Raw genomic sequence first — 15,877 nt, 5'->3', positions numbered from 1 at the left:
CATTACATACCTAGTAAATGAAATCTATTTTTTTTGTACCATTTACCTAAGTACCCTATATAGTTTCAAGGGGGAACTCGTGTATAAGGCAGGTGTCCGCAAATGAAGATACAGTAACCAAGGGAACATCTCAAGATCAGATGAAGTTCTGCAGGTTTAAAGAGGTTGGCCGCGAATTAGAAGTTCACCAGGATATGCAGGTTGTTATAGAGGATACTTTGTACATTGCCTTTAAGAGCAAAAACATCATATACCATAATACTATGATACTATTATGAAGTACAGAACCCTTGTAAGGATGGAAAAGATCCCAATAGCATCACCCATATTGTACTTGGCCTGGTATTATTCCTCTTTTGTCCGCGGGAGCTGCAGGTCACGTCACATTTGAGTAGCAGTTAGAGGATGTATTCCAATGGTTTTTAATTTTTTTAGATATTTTTGGCCTATCCATTATACAGGTCATCAATATATTCCGAAAATAAGCCAGAAGACCAGCCAGCCACGACACGAAGTGCGAATGTTGGACCCCCACGGATTGAAGCCAACAGACCTATGCTATACTGAGTATACGTATAATCAGAACCCAAGACAGAAAATCTCTATGGGCGATCCTATCCATTTCAATCTTAAAGGGAACCTGTTACCAGCCAAAAGGCTGTTGTTCCCATGTGTTCCCTTTGAAGGAAAGTTGCGCAAAAATAGTTAAAGGTAGTCTGTTCTCAAAGTTTGACATGGGCAAGTTTTCTGCAGTTTCACCAAGTTATCATCCAATAGCAGATGTGTAAGCTGCAACTATTTTAAAAAGTTTCAATTTTGGCGCAATCTCATACCTGCTTTTGGCAGACATAAGGAGACCATTTTTTAAATTGAATTTGCTCTTTTTTTTTTTTAATAAAAATCAGTTTGTAACCTTATATGCAGCTCACCTGATGCGAATCATTCACACCAATTGAGTCATGCATATTAAAATTTACATGCACTCTCCTGCCGCCTTGTCCTTAATTGACAGGTCTAAGTGTTATGGTATTTTGTTGTGTGGAACATTAACCCCCTCACGCTCTGCACCGTATGTATGCGGTGCAGAGGTGTGTGTGGGGGGAGCGTATGAAGAGTGCTCAGAGGCTGATCCCTCTTCATACACAGGTGGGGTTTGTTGCATATTGCAGCAAACCCCCACCGCTAATACCCACCATCTGCGATCGTGCACATTAACTCTAACGATGCCCCCAGCGGCATTTAAAAGACAGCAGTGCGTGGGTGCTGCCATCATGGACCCGATCATCACTCCCCAAACATCATTGGGAGGAACGATAGAATCTGTCAATAGCTGCATTTCTGAAAATATGGCGACAGGATCCCTTTAAGATATACATACCCTAAAGTCAACTTAGACCAGATCTTATTTGATACGACAATCACATAGTATATACCGTAAATGTGGAGAGCTTTTGGTTACAGCTCTCCAGTCATCTTAGCAGAGATCAATAAAAATAAGGGAGCCCGAGACCAGCTTGAGACAAGTGTGTGCAATAGGTGTTGCAGATCCCACACCACTTGTGACAAATCGAAATCACACAAACATTTGGAAAGCTTCAACACATAAGCAATTAGCAGACAATTACTATATATTCTACTGACATAACTACATTTCTATTTATTCCCCACGTTTTACATAGAATTCATAAGTTGCATAATAGTTCTTGAAACATCCTTGAATTAATTTCTACCATGACGAGCCCTCACAGTGCTGCACTGTTCAGGTCATACTAGGACATCAACATCAGAGAGAATACCGCAGAATGATCATCCCTATGCAAGACAGTAGGTGTTGTTCTGAGGCATGCTTACACAGTAACATACTTTTTTCTTTCTCCACTTCCATGACCTGCTTCTTCCACTCATCGAAGGTTGGAATGTCATCCTTTGTGTTCCCAGGAACCACTGGTTCACCTCCAACCACTTCTTTGGTGTTGATCATCTAGAATGGACATCAACATTAATGTTTACAAACAATTAAACATTGCTCACTCTGACCAATTTCTCACTTATGTATGAGCTATAAGTGACAACCTTCCCAGCTACTGAATCAAGGTGCCTTAGCTCACTGCGATAGACTACAAAGGCCAAGACATGATGGCTACGTGTATGTAGTGATACAAGTCTGGTCTGTCTGAATTCTAACAAGTACAGGTCCTTGATTAAAACAAAAACCATCAGTGCCAGGGACAGGACCCTGATTCATAGTGATACAAAATAAACAATTATCAATTCTAACCACCACACTAAAGTAGAACACAACGGTGCAAGAGGAAAAAACGAAGCAGAAGTCCACAAACACTTCCCACAGTCCAGAATTGAGTAAAGATATACATTTCCTCTGCTTCAACGTTCTTTCAAAATGTGGCAAACAAAATCCGATAAGGAAAGAATTTAGGATTTTTGAGTAGAGATATCCTTCTATTGATAAAAACTCTGTTACACTAGTGCACTCTTATTTTCCTTTGGAAGAACCAAGTGACCAAGCAGCCGAAACTCTGATGAGAGCAGTGAGGTCGCAGAGTCGGAATAAGGTTTCTGCTGGAACCAGGATTATCCTGTGAGACGGATGAATACAGTCAATTAGCAGCGTCCTACTCTGTGGAACTGGGTGTGCAATAGATGAGATCTCTACTCGAATATCCTGAATTGGAGTCTGAAGGGTACGGTGTTCTTAGCTCCTCTGTTTTTGTTTGCTTCATAGTGATATGATGTAAGGAGTCCCTGCTTCCCTGCAAAACAGTATAATCATGAGTATAGTTTGGTGCTGTTCCACTGTGTGGAAGTCAGGATGGTCTGATTCACTGCCCAACTGCACTTGCCTGCAAGTTAATGGATTTGACGGCGAGTATAAATCATTGCATTTGGCTATTAAATAACACTCAATTTAAATTCTTTTTTAGCCCATCAGATGCTTTATCTAGCTTCATTTGCCCCCTCCCCTAAATCATCTGAACAGCTACAACTCCCAACTGCATTATATACAGGCATGAGTCAATAATCTGCACCCAATCTCCAAAAATTTTCATCATGGGGGTAAAGAATAAACAGACCCCAAAAGCAATGCTGCTTACCCCTTTTTCCAACTCTTGAGAATAATTGAGGGTTAACTTTTGAGTTTCTGCATCTTTTTCTAGCGCTGATGGCTTGGCCTCCACGTCGGATGAAGTCTCTTTTCGCTTTTTGTTGGAAACCGAGATGTTCTCAACATGCTCAGTGACAAAACTAAAAAAAGGGATTGTTGAAAGGAGGGAGAGAAAAGAAAGACAATATATACACAGAATATGTTTGCCAATTGTAAACCATGCGTAACACACGAGGCAAGCACCGACACATGTATCCTCCATACAGGAGCATTGATGGCTTACTATACAGAGAACAGCTAGCCGTCCACATCACACATGCTCCTCTGCTGAATTAATAGGACGTCATTTCTATCGTTTATTTTATGAATAATAAAAAAAATGCAGCTGCAAAAGCGTAAAAGGAAAATGCATGACAAGGAGCTTGTGACACGGAGTACGCTTCCTTGTAAGAACAAGGAAAACTGAAAGCTTCTTTGTAGATGGTGGTGTGGACTGAACCACTAAAGCACTAAGATGACGTTGACTGCTTAAAGCAAACCTGTCACCAATGTTTGACCCCCTAATCAGTCTTAAAAGTCCCTTTAACTCTACAACCTGCAGCCAAACTTCAGCCACAAGCATGCCCATCAGGAAAGAAGAGTCCACTGGGCGGTCTTCTGTACAGAGGAGTCAGGTATGCTGCATCCCAATGCACAGATGAAGCTGAGGCCTATACACTTCTCTGAGTATGCGCCACCCCCATGCCGCTTCACAACCACTAAGTACAGCGCAGCATCTTAAAGACCTTCCATGGATTGTTCCAGTAAGAACCATTTCTCCACAATTTATGCATATGTCGAAGGATTAGGGGTGCCATTTATCTAGTGACAGGCTGCATTCAAGAGGTGATCTAAAGATTAGGAGCTGTAATCCACGTCTCGCCTTTCAGTTGCACTTGTGCTTGGACGTATATACCATGCATGGACATTATGCAAATTGACATACGCAAAAAAAAAAAAAAAAAAATGCAAGCAAAGCACGTGAGCCATTGGATGCTGCCGTGGCCTTAGTAGCGCATGAAATGTTACCTTCTCCAGGATTTGATTTGAAATGTATTAAGGAGAGCAACCTACTTCAATACTCACCTGGAAGGACTGATAAAGGATGGCTCACTCTGAGGAGGACCCTCTACAGCCCCCCCAATGTCACAGTCAGGTTCTGACTGCTCAGTGTCACTAGAGCTGACTACAGGGAGAGGAGCGCTGGACGCTTCTATTGCACTGAAGGGAGAGAAATAACATCCTTTTTACCCTAAGGCAATCAGAGAACTTACCATGCAACAAACCAACATGGACAAGAGCAGATCAATCCCCTGACGGACATATTGTAGATATTTGTAACCCATCAGATCTTCAGGAGACCATGTAATGCGACTGCCATCAGTCTGCATTATGACTACAGCTGCCCATAGATATTAGAGTCAAGCCTGTAGTAAAGGGGGGGGGGTGGAGGTTATTAATTTTATAGGTTAAACTTCTAGTTAAGGCTGCGCACCTATGAATCAAATCATGTAGACAGCTCAAAACGGGCAACTATAGGGTATTGTGAGGTCACTGGGAGCGGTACCAGTGGTCACCAGGCTTTCCTCTAATATTCATAGTCAACTTAGTCATTTAAAAGGAAATATATTATCAAAATCCGGTGTCATACCACGTGACTGTGGTGATCTGCTTATGTGTGTTATGCAGGGCCAACTTCCTTCCAAAATCAACTTTTAAAAATATTCTAATGAGCCTGACTGGTTGTCTGGGGGTGTTACCAGAGCTCCTCTGTGCGGTAGCTTCATATGTTCCAATACCCCCTACCACTGTTTGCTAAAGGGGGAGGGAGATACAGTGTAACAGTCTAGTAACACCCCCAGAGCCCTTCTGGCACATTTGCATAATTTTAAAAGGTAGATTTTAGAAGAAATGAGTCCATGGATAAATATAAGACGATTACCAGTCACAGTGCCTTGATCTAGGAGTAAGTATCCTTGATTCATCGTGCTTGAATTTGATGGTAGATTTCCTTTAAGGCCAAGCAAAGCCAAAGCCTTTCTATAAAGGGCGCAGCAAATTGCATTTGCAAATGCCGACATATGGTACAGGGAAGGCAGAGTTTGCATTTTTGCAGAAGCATCCATCACATATTGCAATTTCGGCCAGGAAAAATGGTGCAGCATGCATCACTATTCTTCCCCTTAAACTGATGGATATTAATGTTAATTCAATGAAGCAGAAGCCATCATCATATCATGTATCAACATAAAGATGGCAACAAAGCCAAACAGGTCATTGAGTGGCCACAGGAAGGAGAAGAGTGAGGCAAATGTTTACCCTATGACTATTAAGGCCACCTGTTGGCCCCGGTGGTCACTTGAGCAGTGGTCAGAGGGGTCAAAACAGGTCTGGAGGGTCACAGGAGTGAGGGTAGGCATCCTCTTCAGACACTCAGGGGACTTTATGTCAAACCACAAAATCTGTTAAAGGGGAACCCATCATCGGGAAGGTCATTTTTACATATCTGTTCCCTTTAAGAACAGATATTGGAAGCAGACAGTGAACAGGTAAACCAAGACAATTACATTAACATGAACAAGCAATTGTCTATGGACAGGACAATGCTATCAGTACCTCTATCTCCCAGTCCCATACCACAGAGATTTACAGATATAGTATAGACATCAAAGAGGGAAAGCAAGAGGTAGATATAGTTTGGAACAACAGGAAACGCAACATTTAAGAAACATCAAAAACTCTACTGAAGACTGGGGTGGCTAGCATACACAGAACCCCCCCCCCCCCACTCCCCCCTCCGCTCTGGTACCCCTCTACTTTGTCATGCGCCGGCTGCAGGTGAGCACTAACCAGCTACAATTACCTCCTCAATCTAGTGACTAACCACTGGGGTTGCAGAGGCCTCAATATTTCTGCTCCAGCTGGGAGGGGAAGCCGAGGAAGCCAGGAATCTTTCTAAATGGAGGTTTTGATCAAAGTCTAAAGAGGGGAGGACTGAGCAAAGGACTTGATATTTGGCTGCAACAAAGACTGTACAGTATCTTCCATTTGCAGAGCTCCACTGGTTTCTAGCCCTGTGTGTTCATAGGACCAGGACTGTGAAAAATCAGTTGTAATTAGGAGGGAACTTTCCACTAAACAGCTCCGCAGTAACCTGTAGCCAAACAAGACGCCTGCTGCAGCAGCAAATAACTCGGGAAGGGGGGGGGGGGGATTCCACAGTGATCAAAGTCTAGCAACAATCCTGGAATATAAAACTTAACTCAGTCCTGCAACTACTAACAAAAATGGGTAGGTAGAAGTCCTGGATTGCCATCAAATGACAACTCGGTCTGTAGTTTTGAATGGTCAAAACTGCTGATGGGCTCTCTTTAAAAGTTGCAAGGAAGAAACTTCATGGAGCCAAGTAAAACAGTTTAACCAGCCAGTGAACACCACAATCCTTCCTGCTGAACAAAGGTTTTAAGCTTTTCTAGGCCAATGTTGCCAGGTGAGGTACAAGCTCCCATTGTTCTTAGTAATGCCAGCTGTCAGGACAACTGAAAAAGATGACAGGAGGGGACTTGGCGTCCCTCTAGGTATGAGGAAGAAAACCACTATGCTTCCGGCAGATAATTACTACATGGCAAGTAGAAAACAAAATTCTACAGATCACTATAACCATTATAAGAAAGCAGAATTCTATTAAGAATGGTCACCAACAAGAACTTCAAAAGGAAATCTGTCATCAAACCCATCATAAACCAGGGGTACTTGCGCATAGATCCAGGCACCGTGACTGCGGTAATCATCTTATACTTATTATCAATGGCCTCCTTCCTTCTAAAACTTTTCAAATCATGTTGATGAGCCTAAAGAGCTCTTGAGATAGTTATCAAAGCCCCTCTGCGTCACAATGTGCAGCAGCACTTCCCCCTTCCCATAGGTTGAGAAAGTATAAAAGCCAGTGAAGCTACATAATGGAGGGGCTCTGGTAATGCCAGAAAGAAGGAGACAATGGATAACACATAAGAAGATCAGCACTCACAGTGCCTGGATCTATGAGCAAGGGCCTTTGGGTTATCATGCTGGATTTTGATGGTAGATTTCCTTCAAATAAAATCAATAGAAGCAGGTTTTAAACCTCATTTAAATGTATTATATAGGTTGTATACAAATTTTGAGCTCTTTGTAACCAAAGCAGCAATGCTCCACTTTAAGTCCAGTATCAACAAGATATTGGCACTGTGCCAGCCTTTTCATCTGTCTGTGCCCTCAGCAGTCACCGTACTGGCAATTATCACAGGTCACAAAGCTAGATCACCACATGGGAAATAAGTCATGATACCGGACTGGCTAGCAGAGCATTGCACCTGTATCTGTCATAGTGCTCAAACATTCATTCAATTGTAATCTGTAGCCTTTTATGTATGAAGATCCCAGAACCCCAGTAAGGAAGCCTCCCAGCCACACATCACATGCTGGGGAAGGGTAACTTCTACAGTACAAGGTTAGACTGCAAGCAACCAAAATAAATAGCATTCACCAATTGCAACAAACTGGAGAAAATAAATTGTTCATATTTGGGCGTTTTTGTACAGTGTACACTGCAGGCAGAAGTATCCTTGGTTGTAACACTGCAGAGCTGTATACACCATTCTGCTGGCTTCATAGCTAGAACCTCACCTGACATCTGCTCTGATAATGCTGACATCTAATGTAAAACAAACAGTCTCCACTTCCATATCTGGACTACAATACAATTAGTGTAAGTCAAGCAATCTATCCAGTAACTTATATTTACATAGATATATCCTGCACTAAAAGTGCCATTCGGTTTCCATTTCTAGTTTTGCTTAGTTCTCATTATATTGACTTTTGGCCAATGTACCCATTGCCTTGTCAATTTTATTAGTTGTTAACGGCAACATCCTGTTTACCAGCTACGTAAGCAGCTGGGGCTCATGTTTATTTAGCTGGAGATATTAATTCTGGGTGGCGTCTACGGATATATATGCATCTCAATAACTGGGAATACAGTGAATATGAATACATTGTGTCATGTCAGTTATCCTGAACCGCCCAGCATTCATAATACTAGTTAAAGGGGTTATCCGGGTTTAAAAAATTTCTTATGGTCGGGCTGGGGAGGGCTAGTTAAACATAATAAACATACTTACCTCGTCCGGCGCCGCTGATGTCCCGTGCCGCGGTCCCTTCGATCCGTGCCCCTGTTTGTTTACAGGGGCACGGAAGCTGTGCACAGGGGCTCCTCCCATCCGTCCCTATCTCTCAGCGTTGTAAGCGCTGGGAGATGGTGCGCATGGGAGCTTCCGGCCGGCCGGAAGCTCCCTGTGCGCACTTGTAATGAAACCGGCGCACAGAGAAGACCGGCCGCGGCGCGGGACGGGACATCGGCAGCACCGGAGGTTGGTAAGTACATGTTTATTGTGTTTAAATAGCCCTCCCCAGCCCGGCCATAAGAAATTTTTTAAACCCGGATAACTCCTTTAAAGATAAACTACCAGTTGATTTGATGCATTATGATCCAAACATACCTTGAGAATGCTGCAGCTACACGGAAGCAGGCACAGCTGATGCAGCTGAGAGATTTTGATGAAAAAACCATTATAAAATTATGATAATGAAGCTCTCTTGCCCTTTTCCTCTCATATATTAGTTAGGTATGCTAACGCATCAGTGTAGCTACAGCATTCTCAAGGTATGTTTGGTTCATAATGCATGAAATCAAATGGTCAACTTCCTTTGAATGATCACCTGCCCGACCTGCTTACATGACTGTAAAGCAGGACGTAGCTGCTGACAACGAATATGAAACTGAGAAGCAACGGGAGACAAAGCCAAGTCAAAATACTGAAAACTAGGCAAAATTGCTAATAGGTGTATATTACAAACATGTTCAAAATTCTATGATCTAATGGTAGCAACATAACTTCAAGGCCAGCGGCACACGACAGAGCATTGTAAGGTACACATCTGCACCAAATACAATATGGATAAGTTCCCACAGAAGTTGTTTGCACAGACTATGATCATTAAATAGTAGAACATTCTCAAGTCACAACTGGTTTTCACTGATCATTCATATACTATACCATCTACAACATAACGGATCCACAAAGAAAATGTAATAAAGTAACCTAGGCATCCATGACCTGGACATATACACCACAGCATGGTACAGCCATTCACTAGTCTCAGGAGTATACAGCTTGTAAACGTGGAGTAAATAAGCAACTCACCTCTCTGTCAATGGGACAAACTGACCTAGTGGACCGTAGAAAAGAAAACTAGTAATTGTTAATCTCCGTCTACTGAAATGAATTCCTATTGTCACAGAAATACTGGACATTCAGGAGCTGCATATTATTCCCTTCCAATGCCACACATGCAGTCCACGGGTTACTCATGAAGTTCTCAGATTATACTACAGATGTAGATGCAGACCCAGAGCTCTAAACTTTAAAGAAACAGTTGAAGAAATCACCAAATATTTGCAGCTGCCTGGAACCCTAGAGTTGTGACAGCAGGGGTAGACTTCAATGCAAGGCGACTAGGATAAAATAAGTTTAAAGGGACCCTGTCACCAGTTTTTACCCCATTAAACTACCAGCAGCCACAGCAAGGGTATGCAATGTCCTATTTAGAATTGCCTCTTTGTATAGAATACATAAATATGAAGTAATCTGCAAATGAGCATAAAATAAATCATTTGCACTAAATGAGTCCAGTTTGAGGATGCAGGAGGGGGGGGGGTCACTTCAACTACTCCCATCTCAGACTGTATAACAGCTAGAACCTTTTGTTATTTTAAAGATCATAATCTCATCTTTCTGCTCGCGTCAGGCTTGTGGTTCTGTGATCTACAGAGCCAAAAGATACAACTAGCTAGCCCCTCAGCGACATTTTATATAGTAGTGCGTCACAGGCGGCAGGTACTCCACTACATTCCGCTTCTGAACGGAGCAGTTGCCAAAAGCTGCAGGTGTCAAATGTATAATACAGCCGACACCTGCCTCTAAAACCGAGATTGGAGGTCCCTCTTACATGCATGACCGCAGCAAGTAAGGGGCTTCTACCACCCACGGTTCTTGTCAACGGGTTCATAGCTCCGATGGAAGCTGCATAATCTTCCTTGCAAGCCGGGTCCCTACCTCGTTGGACACCGAGCTTGAGCAGCCTTTTTAATAAAATTAAAGTGAAAGTCCTCTAAACACCCGTAAAAACAATTATAGGGCTAAACTTCATTAAAGTTGTTTTACCTACGCTGAGGGGTGTAGTTTCAATAATCGGGTAATTTACGGTGTATTATTTAGGCCTCTCAAAGTGACCTGCAGTCTGAGCAGGTCCCTCAAAAACCATGCCAACAAAGCAGACATTTGGTGAAGTTTTTTTGCTGTTATGACTGTTGAATTTAAAAAAAATTATATTTGGTGAAAATTTGGAAAAATTCTCCTTTTTTTCTATGATAAAAAAAGCAAAAACATACCACCAACATTTTTCAACTACCATAAAGTGCAAAGTTTCACGACAAAAAAAAATTCAAAATCACTTTGATATGTTAAAGCGTTCCAAAGTTATAACCACTTAGTGACACAGGGCAGATTTGAGGAAAAAAAAAAAAAAAAAAAAAAAAAGGGCCGTGTCAGGAAGGTTAAAAAGTTAAAAGGTAAAAGGGGTTAAAGGTAACCTAACATAAGGCATCTACCATGAGAAGTATATCTGATGGTAGATTCCTCCTGCCTGCCTCTGCCCTAATCTGTAATGTAATGGAACCTAACCTAACTTGTTAAAAATAATTTATATTATATGTAAATTAACAGCAGAGGCTACCGGGGCATGGAGTAGCCTTAGCTCCCAGTGCCAGGCAAGTTTTTAACAAGTTAGGTTAGGTTCCAGAATTCTTAAATTACAAATTAGGGCACAGGCAGGCAGGAGGGATTTTCGATCAGATACACTTGTAATGGTAGGTTTCCTTTAAAAGACATGGGCGGAAAATGAGTTTAGATTTCTACATGTGGTTCTGTAGCTCACAGGAGTCCAAAGCCTGATGCGGTCCGAACAAAGAGTCTAGGTCCTACAAATTGAAGCTGGAAGGACTTTGACTTCAGACACCCCCAATAGTGCCTTTTTTTCAGGAAAATGTATGACTCTTCAGCTCATTTACATTTTGAAAAATAAATTGGCAAGATTGTGCATAAGAGACTAAAAAATATATTTTATACCCTACCTGAGAGGGGTAGTAGTTGAATGTGGTAAAATATGGTAAGAGTCCCTTTAAAGAAATATCACGCAATATGATGTAAAGAAGTATTTTTTAGAAAAGAAAACCCCTACATTACCATGATATTTTACAGTATCAGAGCTGGTTTCCAGGTTTAACATTCAAATTTGGTAAAGAATGGAGAAACAACCAAAGCAATGTGAAAAACAAGTCCTTAAAAGCTGGACTTACTCAGGCAGGGAGTCTGGAGGGATCTCTGAGGTAGACGAACTGGAAATGTTTTCAACACTTGTAGCCAAGTTCATTGCCACTTTCTCCACACTGTTAGTATCAATGTCACCGAAAGGTACATCTGGCACCTGCTCCGGTTTTTTGCCCTGCACAAAATCAGATGTCAAGGTTAAGTGAAATAAAAATTATACACAACTTTGGGACAATGGATGTCATTTACCCCCACATTTCCTAATAGCAGAAGATGCCTGTATACTGTAGCTCTCCCAGCAAGAACAAAAGCTTTCTAAGGGGCAATCTTTTAATCAAACCAAAGAATGAAACATTTAAGGCTTTATTTTCTGAAAATTTAGCAGATCAGGACTTGCCGCACAAGGATGCGCCACTGGGTATGGATAAAGAAGACAACCTGCCAGTAAGCATATCAAGGGACTGTCCCACTAACAGCAAGTCCTACACAAGTGGTGGTCACACAGGAATACATCTGCTCCATTCATGCAGATAATTGATATTTTATCTGTGATTTAATAGTAATCCACAGCAGATTTTCGATATGGACGATCCAGTATAGACTGAGCCCGTGCAGGTGCCGTTAGGGATGGAGATAAACGTTGGATATGTACACCTTTGTTTTACACAATTTTAAACACATGATCCATGAAGGCAAAAAAAAACAAAAATCTCACACATAGATTTACCTTCTCATCTTGGGCGCAGTCTAATGTGGCATCTTCTGCTGCTTGACCTGGTGGTACCAATTCTACTTCTTCCAGACTCTTAGTGGGCTCCTTTTCTTCCTTTATCATTAAAAACATCAAAGTACAAATCATCAGGTATTTTAAGTTGAAGAATATTTAGAAATTATTTAACATTTACAAATCAATTTCAACAAGTCAGACTGAAATATTCCATGTGTGAATACATCTTGGGGGAGTGCAGTCAAAACCTAAAGCAACTTTCACATGGTCAGTATTATGCATAAGTGTTTGAAAACCTGCATTAAACCTGTCCCTTGTTATTATGTCATTTCCTCTAAGCAGCATATGTTTGCAACCAAACGCAAGTCATAGTCAAATCATCAGAGTCACTTTTGGAGGGGGAACATTACTTCAGATGCCCCTACCGCTGACAATCAAGAGAGCGGACTCTCCAGTTCACAAGAACAAGGGTCCCATTCTCACTCACTAAATGTAGCAGCCACCTGCCGATCCATTCAACACCATGGAGCATCGGATACAGTCAGTCATCTCTGGGGATTCTAAGATAATGGTTCTACTAATCCTTCATGGTCCCAACTGTTGAATCCCAACTTTTTTATATAGAATATTATTCAATGGATTTCTCAGTTGATAAAGTAGAATCCCATCATAGCACCTGGATAACCGAAGCAACATAAACCTGATGCTCTGATTAAATACTTTCCATGCACATCTGACACTAATTAGCAAGATTATGGAGTCACAATAACTTATTTGAAAAAGTAAATTTAATTATTTGTTTACTTCTTTTAAGATAAGTCAATGAAAACCTACAATCATACTTACAGCAAAAGATCATGGGAACTCCCCCAGGCAATCTGCCCTATTCTGCAGACTCACATAGAAATGGCACAATCCTGTATTACTACATTGTTAGATCAGGACAGCTTTGTGTTTGCATGCAGGTCAGTCATCGCCATCAGCCCTCCAAATAGGGGTCAGGGTGACATTCACAATCTGTTTACAGTTCAATGCCATTTCCTGAGCGTCATGTTCGACCTGGCGCCTGACCTAGGACCACGAATGAGCTGTGGCTGCCTCCACCAGCATAATGACAAGACAGGAGTGCTCCTATGACCTGCCAAGTCAGAATATTATAAGCCACTGTACTATCTCATCACTTTCATAAGACAAAGCACTTGGCTTGCGAGCAGAATGAATTCGGAGGTCATTTCCACATACCTCTTTCTTTGCAGGTTCATTATGAATTATAGGACCTTCACTGTTCTCCGTGACTGGTTCTGCAGGAAGAATATGGTCCTCTGTGCAAAACACATGACGGGATGGAAGCCTAAAAGAAAAAGTACACACAAAAACATTATTCATTGTGGATACGTCAGGCTTTCCAACTTTGAATAAGACACACATCCAGACAGATCTACATGTGACCCCTAGTTACATATGGCAATGGTTAACTAATGAAGCTTTATTGATAATCCTTGTACCCACTGAGAACCCAAAATATTGTCACAAGGACACACAAAAAAAAAAATATATATATTATATACACACACACAAAGGCAACTTAAAGTATTCTCATCTGTCCATTCACATTTAGGGTACAGTCACACAGCGGTATGCCCGCCGTGCGAGCATACCGCCGTGTGCTGCAGAGGAGGGGAGGCGGGCCCTCCTCCCTCTATAGAGAATAGCGGCGCACGGCCGCACACACGCCAAAAGATAGAGCATGCTCTATCTTTTTGCGGTGTGCGGCCCGGATCGGTATCTGCGCCGTGCCGCTATTGCTGTCTATGGGGACGTACATGCGGCCGCAAATTTGCGGCCACATGTACGTCCCCGCAGACGGCCATGTGAATGTGCCCTTAGTTCATCTGACAAAGATAAAACATTTCTTGAATTGGACGTTATTATTTCCCATAAATGTAGCTATGTTGTCCCATAGAAACTTGATCGTTTACGTGCATACGACCACCTCTGCTGGAGTGAAGGTAAAAAAATTTAAATAAATTTGTGTTAACGAACGCTGAATACAGGTGGTCGTGCATGCAAGGTCACTGCTGGAAGTGGGGGTGGTCGTAGCCATCACTTGCCATATTACTGACTCCACTCCAAGCTTAACACCCGTGAATAAAAGGAACCAGGCAGAAAAACTTGCTACAGAAATTTTGCCGACATGTGTGCATAAACACACCTAAACATGATCTTATAGGTAAACTTCACACCTCATCAGTTTTTCTGCATCAATTATCGTGAGGTATGGTCAAACATGCAGAACGGGTGCAGGTCTCTTCATTCTTAGTAGTAAGCAGGAGGGACGATCGGGGGCACTATTGAGGAGACTAATATGCCGTCATTATAATAAAGACCCAGATTCTGAGTCAATATAGAGTTCAAACCATAAAACTTTTTGAGACTTCGGTGTGGTGCTCTAACTGTAGCAGATAATCATATGCAAAAACTTAATGAAGGAGAAAGGAAAGTTGGCACTCACCACCTTTTGTAAAACTCTTTTTCTTTATTAATCCGTGTTAAAACATGGCATACACGACAGGGGAGGGTTGAGAAAATGGATGCGTTTCTTCGTTCAGGGACGACTCGTTTCGCGCACAGTTTAGCGCTTCATCTTGCCGCAACCCTCCCCTGTCGTGTATGCCATGTTTTAACACGGATTAATAAAGAAAAAGAGTTTTACAAAAGGCGGTGAGTGCCAACTTTCCTTTCTCCTTCATGAAGTCTCTTTATTCTTAGGTCCTGGTTTCAGCTCAAAATAACTGATTGAAAAATAAATTCTTTTGAAGGTAGACTGTGAACTGGTCTTAGGATGTTCGGTTCCCTGAGGTTTCAGCCCAGGTTGCACTGGGCTAAGTAGTCTAATCTTCCATCCTCTGTGTCCCTTCTAAAATTCAGTTCTGCAGGACATGAGATCATCCAACAAACATTCATCACCAATTCAAAGATAACGGCATAATCTGTACCAGGGGTGGAGCACAGTAATCTTTATCTGATCCAGTAATTTTCACCACTGCTAAACCAATCCTACGGCAAACCCCTTTGAACTCACCACTGAGCCACAGTTCTAATGTGTTGCTGAATTAACACAGGCTTCAGAGCAGAAAGCTCCAGGGACCCCTGTGTATTTACCACAATCAAGCATATAAAGCGTGCCTAAATGTATTCCAACTATAAAAGGCTGAGAAACCCAGATGGCACAACAGATGTAAGCAGAGTATGAAAATATGAAAAGCCAAGTGCTACACACAGCAAAACACTACGGTATAGTTGATTCATAATCTAAAATTAGCTACTGGATACAGTATGCAAAGGAAGGGGAAAACATTTTCATGTTCTGACATCCTGATAATTTCTACTAAACTGTACGAGAACCGGGGCCCTAGTACGCCAAAACACCCCAAAATACATGCAGCAAATGGCACAACACAGCAAAGTCAAAAAGAATGAATGGAGTGGCTGAGCAACCCGCCACTACTCAGGGTATCCCACTTTCTGGACTAGTTTAGCCAAGAAGATAGAGGATTACAA

At 41.9% G+C, this 15,877-nt stretch overlaps 1 protein-coding gene across 6 annotated transcripts in view; it reads right to left on the bottom strand.

Moving 5' to 3' along the window:
• SUCO (SUN domain containing ossification factor) overlaps positions 1-15,877 on the bottom strand; it is a 64,089-nt gene that overhangs the window by 34,063 nt on the left and 14,149 nt on the right. For 2 of the 6 annotated variants that reach the window (XM_072126913.1, XM_072126910.1), the window contains exons 2-7: positions 13,559-13,667; positions 12,317-12,415; positions 11,619-11,764; positions 4,250-4,384; positions 3,114-3,264; positions 1,852-1,981 (exon numbers count right to left, since the gene is read on the bottom strand). In XM_072126913.1, the coding sequence (XP_071983014.1) occupies positions 1,852-1,981; positions 3,114-3,264; positions 4,250-4,384; positions 11,619-11,764; positions 12,317-12,415; positions 13,559-13,667 (770 nt within the window). The remainder of the gene's footprint in view (positions 1-1,851; positions 1,982-3,113; positions 3,265-4,249; positions 4,385-11,618; positions 11,765-12,316; positions 12,416-13,558; positions 13,668-15,877) is intronic. The other 4 variants (XM_072126914.1, XM_072126912.1, XM_072126911.1 and 1 more) reach the window with 3 other exon arrangements.

This window comes from Engystomops pustulosus, chromosome 10, assembly GCF_040894005.1.
Source record: "Engystomops pustulosus chromosome 10, aEngPut4.maternal, whole genome shotgun sequence".
NCBI lineage: Eukaryota > Metazoa > Chordata > Amphibia > Anura > Leptodactylidae > Engystomops > Engystomops pustulosus.
The sequence above is the reverse complement of the archived record's forward strand: the minus strand, read 5'-3'. Positions and strand labels throughout refer to the sequence as shown.